Source organism: Dromiciops gliroides, chromosome 3 (genome assembly GCF_019393635.1).
Source record: "Dromiciops gliroides isolate mDroGli1 chromosome 3, mDroGli1.pri, whole genome shotgun sequence".
Lineage (NCBI taxonomy): Eukaryota > Metazoa > Chordata > Mammalia > Microbiotheria > Microbiotheriidae > Dromiciops > Dromiciops gliroides.
In genome coordinates, this window is record NC_057863.1 from 600008664 (window position 1) to 600022702 (window position 14039).

The 14039-nt window shown below is 42.8% G+C and overlaps 1 protein-coding gene across 4 annotated transcripts in view; it reads right to left on the reverse strand.

Annotated features, from left to right (window-relative positions):
- Positions 1-498: 498 nt before the first annotated feature.
- Positions 499-14039, reverse strand: part of LOC122751498 (zinc finger and SCAN domain-containing protein 20-like) — a 31288-nt gene continuing 17747 nt past the window's right edge. For 3 of the 4 annotated variants that reach the window (XM_043998569.1, XM_043998570.1, XM_043998568.1), the window contains exons 6-8: positions 9453-10148; positions 7485-7979; positions 499-3403 (exon numbers count right to left, since the gene is read on the reverse strand). In XM_043998569.1, the coding sequence (XP_043854504.1) occupies positions 2142-3403; positions 7485-7979; positions 9453-10148 (2453 nt within the window). In that variant the 3' untranslated portion in view covers positions 499-2141. The remainder of the gene's footprint in view (positions 3404-7484; positions 7980-9452; positions 10149-14039) is intronic. The other variant, XM_043998571.1, reaches the window with a different exon arrangement.

The following is a 14039-nucleotide window of genomic DNA, read 5'->3' on the forward strand; positions in this document are numbered from 1 at the left end:
GTGCCTCCATCGGGTTCCACATCAGTGACCTACAGGAGCCCTAAAAAATCTTGTGATGGAGATGATGTGGGTGACTGTTTTGTTCTTCTGACCAGATCTAGCTGATTCTTTTAAGAGTAAGAAATTCCTGACTTTCTCAAAAATTAGGTGGGTTTTTTCCTTTTTGTTTCCAAGTTAATATATGTAGCCAGGGTATAGGGGGCTACCACCTTATTCCAAAACTGAAGTTTTTTCATTTTTCTAAATTAGCAAAGCAAGTAGCCACTGAAATTCATTTGTTACAAACTCCTAAAATGCATGGGATTACCAACCACTTTCAATGTGAAAATAACCACTTTCTTTTGTTAATGCAAAATGTTAAAACTTTTTTTAAAAAGCTGAATTTGGGGCAGCTAGGTGGCGCAGTGGATAAAGCACAGGCCCTGGATTCAGGAGGACCTGAGTTCAAATCCGGCCTCAGACACTTGATACTTACTAGCTGTGTGACCCGGGGCAAGAAGTCACTTAACCCTCATTGCCCTGCAAAAAAAACAAACAAACAACTGAATTTAAGAAATATTTTAAAGACATGTCAGTTGTTTTCCAAAAACTGGCAATGGAGCTCTAGATTTTTAGGAGTTGAGTTCCTAGCACCAGTTCTCTTGGGACCCCCTAGACTATCCCGTGTGAAGAGCTACTTGGGTGAGGACATAGTGGTGTCTATAAACATCTCAACTTGTCAGAGCTCTCCAGCATGTACTGAAAGCTAAGACAATATTAATCTGCAATATCATCTCAGTGTCCATGTTCCAGGGACAGTACCTGTGTGAAGGTCCCCAAACAACCAACCTTCCTTGAGACCCCAGAAGAATTAGAAATTGGCTCAGAATGGCATTGCTTGGGAACCAAGAAAGAAAAATGACTGTTATTTCACAATCCTTTTAATATACACTTGAGGTTCCAAACTAGTCTGATAAGTGACCTGCTTCTTCTGCCCTATCTGTTCCATCAGCAGTTATTTTGGAAGGCAATTGAGTCATACTAAACTTTGGATGATGGTCCTCCAGATTTTCCATGACATAAACAAGTTTCTTCATTTCCAACACAGATCAGACCACAAAGATTCCACCAGATTTCAATCAGTACTAAAGAAACAGTTCTCTTAGCAAGGCTGAAGAATGGGAGTGGAGAAATCCATCTGAACACAACATATCAATGTGGTTCTCCACCAAGTGCTCATCTGTGTCTTAATAATTATTTTAAGACAGAATGACAAGGACTAAATTCTACTTTATTAAGATAATCAAAATAATTAGGCATTATTTTTATTCCTGGGTGGAATTCCAAAACAGGTTGGCATGGAGAATATGAGGTAATATCACCATCAGCATTTCCCCCATACTCTGAATTTATGGAACACCACCACCACCAGTTTAAAAAAAACATGACCCCTGAGCCTCCCCATAATGCATAAGCCTGGGGTTTGCTAGCATAGCACCAAGCACAAAAAGGAGTTCCAAACTTATCTCCCTACGAAGCCTAGTTTCCCACCAGACTAAAAGCTATGTTTTCATCAATTTTAACAAGTTTTTCTCCTCTATGAATGTTAACAATATCTGAGCTACATTTAAGACTTCTTATTTTAATCATTTATTTTCCCATTTATAAATAAAAGGGAAAACATCTCTATTTGCCTTATAAGGTTGTAATACAAGGCTGAAATGTTTTCTATTAAGTGTTTCAGATTTGCTAAAAATCAGAAATCTGTGATAATGTGGTAATGCTTTTTTATTGCTTTAATTCCATACATGATTCCTGAAATGAGTGAGAAAGTTCCCATGCTAATGGCTTGTCTGTATTAGACCAATAATTCATGTTGGGACTTTGAATATTACTTGCTTAGTTCCAACGTTTTTCATTAGCCAAGGTGAGGCTGGCCTAAGGAACATGTTTGTGGGGATTTTTTTTGCCAACACAAAAGCAAATTCTTTTTGTGAAATGTGTTTTAATATTAGAGTTCTAAAATTTACATCCAAGCTGCTTGGCTTTAGACCAGTATTATTTCCCTGGGATGAACTGACCCTAAAGCTTAAAAAAGTAATTTTCTAGCAAGTATATCATATGATGCCAGAAAATTAAAATAAATGTTTATTCTTTCTTTCCTATATAACTTTACGTCCAGTGTGTGTTCTCCGGTGGGCACTGAAGTGTGAACTGTTGTTGAAGTCTTTTCCACACTCAGTACACTTGTAGGGTTTCTCTCCAGTATGGATTCTCTGGTGTATAATAAGGCTTGAGCTCTGGTTGAAACATTTCCCACATTCACCACACCTATATGGTTTCTCTCCTGTATGAATTCTGTGGTGAGTAATGAGGTTGGAACGGTCACGAAAGTTTTTCCCGCACTCCAGACATTTATAGGGTTTCTCTCCCGTGTGAACTCTCTGATGAGTGATGAGCTTTGAACGTTCACTGAAGCATTTCCCACAATCAACACATTTATATGGTTTTTCACCTGTGTGGACTCTTTGATGGTTAGTAAGGGTTGAGCTCTTACTGAAACTTTTCCCACATTCTGTACATTCATAAGGTTTCTCCCCTGTATGGATTCTTTGGTGACTAGTAAGGGCTGAGCTCTTACTGAAGCTTCTTCCACATTCATGACATTCAAAGGGTTTTTCTCCAGAGTCAGCTCTCTGGGGCCCGGGACAAGTTAAGCTCGTATTGAAATTGTTTTCTCCTTCAAGCTGTTCAGAAATCTTCTCCCCCGTATGGTTCTTCAAGTGTGCCCTCAAAGATGGATTGTTAGCAAAGCTTTCCCCATGCTCATTATGTCTGTCAGTATTTCCTCCCATGTGGATTCTCTGATGTTTAATAAGGTTGGAACTCTGGTTGAAGCTTTTCCAACACTCACTACATTTATAGGGCTTTTCTCCTGTATGGATTCTCTGATGGGTGACTAGGTTTGAATGATCACTAAAGCTTTTTCCACATTCAAGACATTTGTAAGGTTTCTCTCCAGTATGAATTCTCTGGTGAGTATTGAGGTTAGAACGGTCACTGAAGCTTTTCCCACATTCAAGGCATTTGTAGGGTTTTTCACCTGTGTGGATCCGCTGATGTGCAATAAAATGAGAGCTCCGGCTAAAGCTTTTCACACATGTATTGCATTTGTAGGGTTTTTCTGCTAGGTATAATCCCTGATGATCTATTAATTTTTCTAAATCCTCTTCAGAACCACATTTCTCCCACTGTTCCTCTAAGGGACTTTCACAGTGTCTTGATGATTCATATTCATCCTCACTGTCTTTTCCCCAAACAGGCTGGTGACCATCTTCCAAATGTTTGGATAATCTCTTATGCAGCTCCTTAGAAACTTCATGCTTTGAATTCTGTTCTTCATTCTCACACTTCATGTCCAAACCTGAAAAAGAAGAATAGAAATGTAGCTGTGATAGTGACTAAAGAAATGGGGAGCTAGGGGAAATACATGGAGAAAAAGGAACAAAATTAAAATTAAACTAGAGGGGCAGCTAGGTGGTGCAGCGGATAGAGCACTGGCCCTGGAGTCAGGAGTACCTGAGTTCAAATCCAGCCTCAGACACTTAACACTTACTTGCTGTGTGACCCTGGGCAAGTCACTTAGCCCCAATTGCCTCACCAAAAAAAAAAAAAAAAGGGAGGGAAGTTGCAATTAAACTAACATATCTAGTTTAATTTTTTTTTTCAGTGAGGCAATTGGGGTTAAGTGACTTGCCCAGGGTCACACAGCTAGTAAGTGTTAAGTGTCTGAGGCCGGATTTGAACTCAGGTCCTCCTGAATCCAGAGATGGTGCTCTATCCACTGCACCACCCAGCTTCCCTCCCTCCCTACTTTGAAATGGATACTGTGAGTCTTCATTCATTGGGGACTATGGGTATACAACATTGCCTATATGATGCCAGGCTTGGGTTATGTGCCTTTTAGTTTTGCTGAACTATTCTCCCCCTCTTTTTTATTCTCTGTGATAAGGGATGATTCTATGGGAGTAGGAAAGAATAAGGCTATGTGGAAAAACATAGGTGATATAAAAACAAAAGCTCAATTTCAAAAACCAAATTTCAAAGCACCTCTTGGGCAAGGATTATGTCTTCTATGTCTTTTGTATAGTTTTTGGTAAAATGTTCTGATGAGTAGGAATGCAATATTCATATTTTGAAAACAGCCTGAACTCTGTTCCTTGTCTGAACTTGGAAAATTCACACTAGGCCAAGGAATGAGGAATCAATTTTGCTTAGGAGACAAACAAGGACTATCATAAGGAGATCTAATTACAGAACTTCCTTCAGGCTCTCTGCCATGACTAGCCTACACAGATCAGAAAGAAAATGCCTAGTGATTCTTCAAGGAAGTATGGGACCTGTCTCAAGCACAATTTTCATTCCAGTTTCCAACCAAATTCTTCTAGAACAAATCTCTTAAATGCCCTCCTGACCCGGTGATCATATTTGCTTGTTTAAGTTAATAAAAGCCATGACCCTCACAACCCTGAAAGCTCCTGATCTCTGACTGGCTGGTGGCTAAGTGAAATAAAACCACCTAAACCCCACACCCACAGATGGGCACTGATTCATTTATAAAGATGCAAGAGGGGGCAGCTAGGTGGCGCAGTAGATAGAGCACCGGCCCTGGAGTCAGGAGTACCTGAGTTCAAATCCGGCCTCAGACACTTAACACTTACTAGCTGTGTGACCCTGGGCAAGTGACTTAACCCCAACTGCCTCACTAAAACAAACAAACAAACAAACAAAAAGATGCAAGAGGATACTGTGCGATCAAGCGGCCCCTTCAGTCCATTCCCACTAAGCCAATATGTGTTATGTTCCTGCTGTACTAGGTCATGGGAATAGAAAGACAGACAAATAACCATCCCTGTCATCTGGGAGCTTGTGTGATTTTAAGCCTGGGCCTGTGATTTCACTGGAGTGTAGAATTCCCAATGAGGAAACTCCCTCTTACAATCTTTTGTGCAACTTAACAGTATTAGAGAACTGCCCAGGGCACTGACTGCCCTGGGGAGTCCAGCCAACAGATGTTACAGACAGGAGTTGAACCCAAGCACTCCCAAGTCAGTAACTTGGCTCTCTGTCCATGACATCTCAGAAGCTTACACCTTATCAGGGAGGGGATAAAATATGTACAAAAATAAGTATGACACATGTATGGGATCAAGGCAAGAGGAAGGCCTGAAGTAATCGGAAAAATCTGAGGAGAGAATGGATTACTGTCAGCCAGGAGAGTAGGGCAAGATGTAATGGAGAAGGAAGCACCCCAGCTAGGATTGTAGTAGGAAGAAGTGAAGAAGAGGGATCTTTCAGACACAATGGATGGCCTGCTTGTCTTTGAGGGAAAAGATGAAGGATGAAATGCAAGAACAATTAGCAATCTAGTTTGGCTTACATGTAGAATGTGTAAAGAAGCTTCATTTAAAACAAAGCTGCAAAGGTATGCCAGAGCAAGACTATCTAAGGTTTCAAATGCCAGGCCCTCATTTGACACCATCACAATGAGAAGCCATGGAAGCTTTTTTGAGCAGGGAATGATATGCTCAGACTCAGACCAGAAGATTATTCCCATAGCCATTTGAAAGATGGCTTAGAAGAGGTAGAAATTGGAGGTAGGGAGACTCAAAAGATGACCACCACAATAGTCCTGGGGGAAGTAATAAGATAGTGTCAATGTAAGCACTGATAAGATGGATTTGAGCGATGCTGTGAAGGAAGGACTTGGCTACTGACTGGGTGTGGGAGGTTAGGAGGATGGATAACTCAAAGTGGATGCTAGTGTTTCTTGCTTGACAGAGGATGATGGGGCCGTGAAGAATTGGAAATCTGGGAAAAGGGGCAGATTTGGATGTGGGAAGAGACATGATTCATTTCAGACATGTTAAGTTTTAAGGTGCTGTCATGATAGCCACATAGAGAAGCTTAACAGGCAGCTGAACATGTGGGGATAGAGTTCAGGAAAGCATCAAAACAGGATACGTGGACTTGAGAGTCATCGCCAGAGATGACTTCCCAATTAAAGTTATGAGAGTGAATGAGACCCCCCAAAAGAGGTTGTGGAGAGAGTGAAGGAACAAGAAAGATGAGACAGAGAAGATGCAGCCTGGAGGGAAAAGTGCTAGGAGAAAAGTTATTAAAAGTGAGGAAGGAAAGAATATCAAGGAGTCAAGAAAGTAAAAATGCTGCCGAATGGAATAGAAGGAATATAGCCAAGAAAAGAACATCGGATCTGGCAAAAGGTTCTTGCTGACCTTGAAAAGAACAATGTCATTAGAGACAGAAGCCAGGCTGTGGGATTTTAAGAGGGAATAAAGGAGTACAGGCAGAAGACTAAAGACTATGCTACATGTTTAGAAGTGAAAATAGGACAACTTCAGGGAGTATTTGGATGAAGGGAAAGATTTTTTAGGTGGAAGAGACCTGAGGTTCATTTTAGGCATAGGAGAAAGAGCCAGAATATAGGGATACTGAATGTATGGGGGAAAAGATGAGAAAGGATGGAATCGAGTATGAATGAGATTTGGCATTAGGTTAAGTGAAGGGAAAGAGTAAAAGATGAGTAACTACAGACGTTCCAAGGTGGTGAGGAGGGAAGGTAAGATAGCCTATGGCAGATGGCCTTTTAACTTCTCAGTAAAGTAGGAGACAATATCGAGGGCTAAGAGAAAAGGGAGCAGGGTAGAGTTGGGGGCTAAAACAGCCTTTAAACTGCCGTCTCATGGAGTGTGGTAGAAAGTTCATCAGAAATGAATCAAAGGTATGCCACAAAGTGAGCCAGCTAAGGCTAGATGGTAGGAATTTATAATCATCTCTTACACAGCTTCAAGACTTCCTTTGAGAATGCTCGAAGGCCTGGGAGAAGGAAAGAAGGCAGATGGTGAAGGTGAGGCCACACCGAGAGCCACCAGGACAAGAATGGAGGAAGGACAATGGAATGTACAACTGAAGGGTAGAACGGACCACACTGTTGAGATGGCTCGTTGTGTGGTTAGATTATTTCAATGGTCAGGACTAGACATGAAGGAGGGACATTCAATCAGAACAGGAAGAGTCTAGGGGCCTAGAGATGCCAGGATTATGGATTTAGTGAGAGAAGGGGCCAAACAGGCCATCGAGTTGAACCCCCTCATTTTACAGATAAGGAAATGGATAAGAAACTTGAAGTGACTTGGTCTGGATTCCATGCCTAGGAAGTGTCTGAGACAGGATCTGACACACAGATCTTCCTGTGTCTGAGTCTGGCATGCTATCTTCTAAAGCATGCTGCCTCTCAATAGTTACAATGAAGGGCTTCTTCAGAGGCAGAAATCATGCCTATTTAACAGGTAGGAAGATGGAGGCAGTGACAAAAGCTCAAGGTCACAGTGATTAACAGAGCTGGAATGAGGCTCCTAACCTTTAGACTCTCAGTCCAATGCTATTTCCATTAGGCCAAGCCCAATGAACAGGGAGTAGCTTACCAATGCAGCTTTTAAATGAAGCTGCAGTGTCAAAGGCCTTAAGATTCTCGGTCGGCACATCACTGCCCCCATCTTCTTCAGCTGCTTCCTCCTCTTCCTCATCCTCTTCCTCTTCCTCTTCCTCCTCTTCCTCCTCCTCCTGCTGTCTCCAGGCCCTGTGGTCCTGTTCTTCGGCATCCCTCCTCCCTGGCCTTTCTGGGAGGCAGGCACTTCTGAGAACTGCTCGCGCACGCATGAGAGTGTCCAGCTCTTCATAAAAGGGGCAAACCCCCGGGGGCTGACTGCTTTTTGCTTTCCGGTAACTTCGTAGGAGGTTTTTGAACCTGTAGCGACACTGTTCTAGTGTCCGGAGGAAACCTTGCTGGCGTAGCCGCTCGGCAATGGCACGATACACTTGGCTGTTCTGGTGACAGGTCTGAAGTTTTTTGGAGAAAGGAGATTCACCAAGAATAGCAAGGAAAGTCTTGGTTTCTTCATAGCTCCAGTGCACACCTGCTACCAGAAGAGAAGGTTTTAGAGCTCTCAAACCTGGAAAGGGTCATTCTGGTTGGTGCCTGGTGGCCTAGGGATAAAGGCCGGGTGAGCATATGAGGAATTCTGAAGAAAATGAGACCACAAGGGAAAGGAAAAAAGAATCAGCACATTAGAGCTGGATGGGATCTGCGAGCCTGGCTAATACATGCATTTCCCTCTGTAGAAGGCCTTCCACCAGGGGGAAGATGATTACTTCTCAAGAAGGTTGCAGAGGGGAATTCATGCTCCAGACAGGGGGCTTCAAGCTAGCTTCCCTTCAAGGTCCCTTCCAGTTCTAAGATTCCATGAGTTTAGTCCAAGCCCCTCATTTTAAAGATGAGGAAACTGAAACCCAGAAAGATTAAATAACCATCCAAGGTCCAACAGCCATCAACACAGTCAAGAACAGAATCCATGTCCAACGATTCTCCCACTAAAGGAGTATCACTGACAATCAGGCCAAAACTGTTGCCCCCTCAGACCTGCTTCCCCTAAATAAAAGAGCCCATCTAAGCTCTCAAGTCAAAATTTGGGCCCCCAAAAAATATGTCAAAGAAGTAGCTAGTTACAAAATTCTGGACCCAGATCTTTTTGTCTATTTTATTTACTTATCTGTGCACATGCTATATTTCCCTATGGAAGCTCTAAGTGGGGGCTGCTTCATTCTTTGTACTTATATCCCCACCACAATACTTGACAAATATATGCACATATATGTATATGAGCCAGACACAGTGCCATATATACAGAGGTGTGTATGTATTTATGTATGTCTATATACATGCACATCATATATTATGTCTGTGTGTGCATACACACATTTGCATTTAATAAATGTTCACTGAATTGAATGGTACTTGATCCCACTACCCCAGCATGCTGTCTGTATTGGGGGAATTTAGCTTAATGATCCAAAAGGACTCTTCAGTCCTTTTATTCATGCCACACCAGGGTCATCAGGTTGAGGTATGCTAGTCTACACTGTATATATTTAGTGTTGTATTCATCCACATTGATTTTTTATTCTAAACTTCTGGAGGATATTAACTATAATTAGGCAATGTTGGACCAGTGACAACTTCTCAAAGCTTCAGTTCCCACAGCTGTAAAATGAAGCGGCAGACCTAAATGCAATTCAAACAACATTTATCAAGCATTAATGTGTGTAGAGAACTATACTAGGTAGTAGGAATAAACAACACTTAGATAAAACGTGGTCTTTACCCACATAAAGTTTACAATCTAAAATATGACCTTTGGGGCCTCTTCTAGCTCTCAAGGTCTTCAATTTTAACACTTCCAATTTCACTAACTAATCATTCCTCCCACCCCACACCCTTTGTTTTGTGTCTGTATATGGATTAATTTGGGACAGAGAACGACTAGAGGGAGACAGGGCAGGGGATGAAGCAGTCGAGGGTAGGGATAGGTGCGAGGACCCTAACAGATTCTTACCAACACGACTTTGGAAAAAGGTTGAGCCCCTAGGCATCTTGGGTGCCTGGATTGGTTCTTCAGTGACCATCTCATCCCCATTACAATCTTCAGCTCTTGTGGCCTCTGTAGCTGCTTCATGTTCCCAGTTCCTTTCTTCTTGCTCTTCTGTCTCAGCATCACTATCCCCCAACCTGGGGAGACCTGAAGCCTTCTCTGAGACGTCTGTGGCTCTGACAGCAGCCCGAGCCTTCACCAGAGTGTCCAACTCCTCATAGAAAGGGCAAGTGCCAGGGGGGTGACTGCTCTTAGCTTTCCTATAATTTCTTAAAAGGTTTTTGATCCTGTATCGGCATTGCTCCAGGGTTCGCAGGAAACCCCGCTCTCTCAATCGTTCAGAGATGGCCCGGTAGATGGGGCGGTTCTGATGACAAGTCCGAAGTTTTTCAGAAAAGGGAGCCTCACCAAGGATTGCAAGGAAAGTCTTTGTTTCCTCATAGCCCCAGTGCACCCCCGTAACCCTCATATCTTCCACATCCCACTGTTCCTGTTCTTCCCAGGATTTTATTTCCTTCATGGAGGATGTCTGCCCTAGTCTCACTTGTTCTTCACACCTACTATGATCTTCAGGGTTCTCTCTCTTCCCAGAGTCCACAAGGTTTGGTACACAGGGCTCTCTTCCTTGTTCTGGCCAGGAGATCCTGCTAGGTCTCAAAACTGGAAATCCAGTTCACAGGGAGGCAAAAAGGAGAAATGATGGTTTGTGTAGGTTCCTCAACTTTCCCAAAGTTCAGTCCCTTTCCCTGATAGAGGCAGACAGAACATGACCCCATAGGAATAATGACGATGGTGACGCTGATGATAAGAGGTGATGTGTTTAAGGTTTAAGTAAGTTCTCATTTGATCGTTACAAAAACCCTGTTGGATGGGCAGAAGGGCACAATATCCTTTGTGACTAAGAGAAAACTGAGGCTGAGAAGTTAAATGACCTTCCCAAGGTCACAGAACGAGTCTGTATCAGAGAAAGGATTCAAACCCAGGTGACTCCTCTATGCCAGCCACACCATGCCAAAAGAAGTGAGTGTACATTTGGCCTTAGGGGATAAGGAAGAGGAATGTTCATTAGAACAACTGTAGCTGGACTGGAAGCCAGGAGACATGGAGGGGCAACGAGGACCAGTACAGAGGCCTGGGCCTCAAGTGAGGAAAGTCTGGGTCTGAATCCTGCCTGTGGCCCTAACTGCCATGACCCCGATCAAGACACCTCTCTGGGCTTGGTGACTTAGAACATCCCTTCCAGCTCTAAATGTGGAATACTGAGTCCAGACCTGGTTCTGTTAATAATTAGCCACAGGACCTCAGGAAGGTCACAGAGCCTCTCTGGCTCTCAATTTCCTCAGCTATAAAATAACCTGATCTCTGAGGTCCCTTCCAGCTCTAAAATCCTATGATTCTTATAATTCTGGTTTTAAACTTAGTTAACCAGTAACTCCTAGCTGCAACTTTCAATTAAACAATTTTGGGTTTTTTCTGAGCACTTCACTTTTTTTGGGGGGGGGGGGGGAATGGGGGTTAAGTGACTTGCCCAGGGTCACACAGCTAGTAAGTGTCAGGTGTCTGAGGCCAGATATGAACTCAGGTCCTCCTGAATCCAGGGCCGGTGCCCCTGAGCACCTCACTTTTTAAGAGAAAGATGCAAAAAAGATGAAAAAAAATGTTATTGGCTAGCTAGTAAAAATGAGATATCTTATATCTTCTACCTCCTGGCTTCCCTGGCTTCCCCCAAGTCCCCACCTAAAATTCCACCTTGTATAGGAAGCTTTTCCCAACCCCTCTTTATCCTAGTGCTGTCCCTCTGTTGGTTACTTCCTACTTGTCCTGTATATGGCTTATTTGTGCATAGTTTTTTTCATATTGTCTCCCCTAATAGGCTGTGAGCTCCTTAATGGGCAGGAACTGTCTTTTGCCTTTCATTGTGTCCCCACAACACTTAGCACAGTGCCTGGCACTAGCCCTATAGTTATTACCCGCCCTAGATAGCTAGCACTCATGTCTGATGGGATGACTCCAAAGTCCTGCAAGATATTCAGTGAGAAAAGAAAGGTTCTTCAAGTTTCCTAGGAAGAAAAGCAGACACAGATTTCCAAAATATTTTCAGCAAGAGTTGAAACAGACAGAGTTATGGAGATAAGTAATCCTTGAATAATCAGAAAATTCCATTCACCTGACACTTCTACTTCTAGAGTACCTGGTTAATTAATCACAGACTGATGACAATCTATTTCTGAAGATACAGAGGTCCATAATAACAGTGTATGTTCATGTTAACTCTAAGGAGAGGGTTGTCAGGGAGGTCCAGGTGCCCAAGTGATGTTACATTTAGGATCACAAAAGTTACAACAAGAATTTTAGAGATATTGACTAGAAGATTAAAAGAGACCATTCTCTCAACAGAACTGAAGTTCCTTTAGGTCAGGAATTGCTTTGTTTTTTTGTTTATATCCCCAGCATCTTCCACAGTACTTGGAACATAATGGGAGGGCCCTTAATAAAAGCTTGTGGATTGCTTCTGATTAAAAGAGATGCAGCAAAAAAAGATATGGCATGATAAAGTCTTCAGCACCAATGTAAATGAGGAAGGTGGGAGGGAGAATGAGGTCAACAGTAGAAAGAAAATTCTTGTAGAGACCAAAAATTCTCACAACAGGTACTTTTGGAGCAAGAAACAAACCAGAAACAAGAGAAGTGCCCATTATCTGGGGGGATGATTCAACGAGATGTGGGAGATAAACGGGATAGAATACTACTTTGTCACAAGGAACAAATGTGAGAAATATGGGAAGACGTATGAAATGGCACAGAATAAGTTAAGTAGAACTTGAAGAAAAACATACACTATGATACTATAAATGAAGATGACACAATTCAGAACATGTATGATGACCAATATCAGTTCCAGATAACTGATACGAGAATGCACAAAGCTGGAAGGCTCTGGGTGTGAGATATCGAACACACTCTTGGAGTCACAGTAACTGTATCAGATAGTTTTCTTAATTTTTTTTTCTCTCATTGGGGAGGAAATCATGGAAAGGAAGAGCTGGCACCTTATAAGGTGACAGTAGTATAAAAGCAAAAACACATTAAAAAAAAAAGAATGGAGAAAGTTAACCAAAGAAAAGATCTGCTTGATAAAGGGGAATCGTTTGGGGTTTTTTTGTTTTGTTTTGTTTTGCTTTGGTTTTTTGCGGGGCAATGAGGGTTAAGTGACTTGCCCAGGGTCACACAGCTATTAAGTGTTAAGTGTCTGAGGCTGGATTTGAACTCAGGTCCTCCTGAATCCAGGGCCAGTGCTTTATCCACTGTGCCACCTAGCTGCCCTGGGTGTTTTTTTAAGGTTGGGGTAATGGGGGGAAGGGCAGAAATGTAGTTCCATCAGCTCCAGATCCCAGAAGGAATTCTTTAATCATATGCAATCATTAGAGTAAAAGTGCACCTTTGTGCTTCTTGTCAGGAAAAGCTCTGCCCCAGCGAAAGCTCTAGCAGTGCAAACCCGTGAGAAAGTGTCTGACTACAGTCAAAGGTCAGCTTGCTATAGCTCTACAGCAGAGGGTCTCAGACTTTCTTGGTTCCTGGTGTCCTTGGTATCTCAGGGATTTTTTCACAGCTCCCTGAGGCCAAAAGAAGTACTAATCTTTATTAATAAGTCATTAAGGTGAAATGTTTAATGTCCCATTGCACCCCTGTGATTTGCTGCACAATTTGGCCACCAGGTGATAGGGGTGAGGGGCAGGTTTGACCATAGTGAACCATAAGATAGACAAAAATATGAAATAGGTTTCGGGGCTGTGCATCTTGTTCCTCTTTTGCAGGGATGGTGGTGGAAAAGAAACAGGAAACCTCATGGTTCTCAGACCACTCACACTCTGTGGCACCCTTCATCTCTAATCTCTAACAGTTAACAACCTGACTCACCCTGGGAGGAAATGAACCATAGCCACACTGATGTTCTCACCATAGACAGAAGCCCAAGATGTAAAAAAGGCATATGCTGGGGCAGCTAGGTGGCGCAGTGGATAGAGCACCGGCCCTGGAGTCAGGAGTACCTGAGTTCAAATCCGGCCTCAGACACTTAACACTTACTAGCTGTGTGACCCTGGGCAAGTCACTTAACCCCGATTGCCTCACTTAAAAAAAAAAAAAAAGGCATATGCAATTGGAAAGATGGCAGACAGGTGTGCATAGAGGAAAAGATAGTGCTCAGGTTCTCCTTGGAGAAATGGGCAAACACCAGTAGACTTGGTTTCATTACACTCCTAGAAGTGACCAGAAAAACACTCCCCTAGTGTCCTCTGCTCACCAGACCTCATGGGGCATTTTTTCCTATCTCTTTTATACACACATGGGGCCGCTAGCTGGCACAGTGGATAGAGCTGCAGCCCTGGAGTAAGGAAGACTCATCTTTCTGAGTTCAAATCTGGCCTCACCTACTAGCTGTATGACCCTGGGCAAGTCACTTCACCCTGTTTGCCTCAGCTTCCTCATCTCTAAAATGGGCTGGAGAAGGAAATGGCAAACCGCTCTAGGATCTCTGCTGAGCAAACTCCA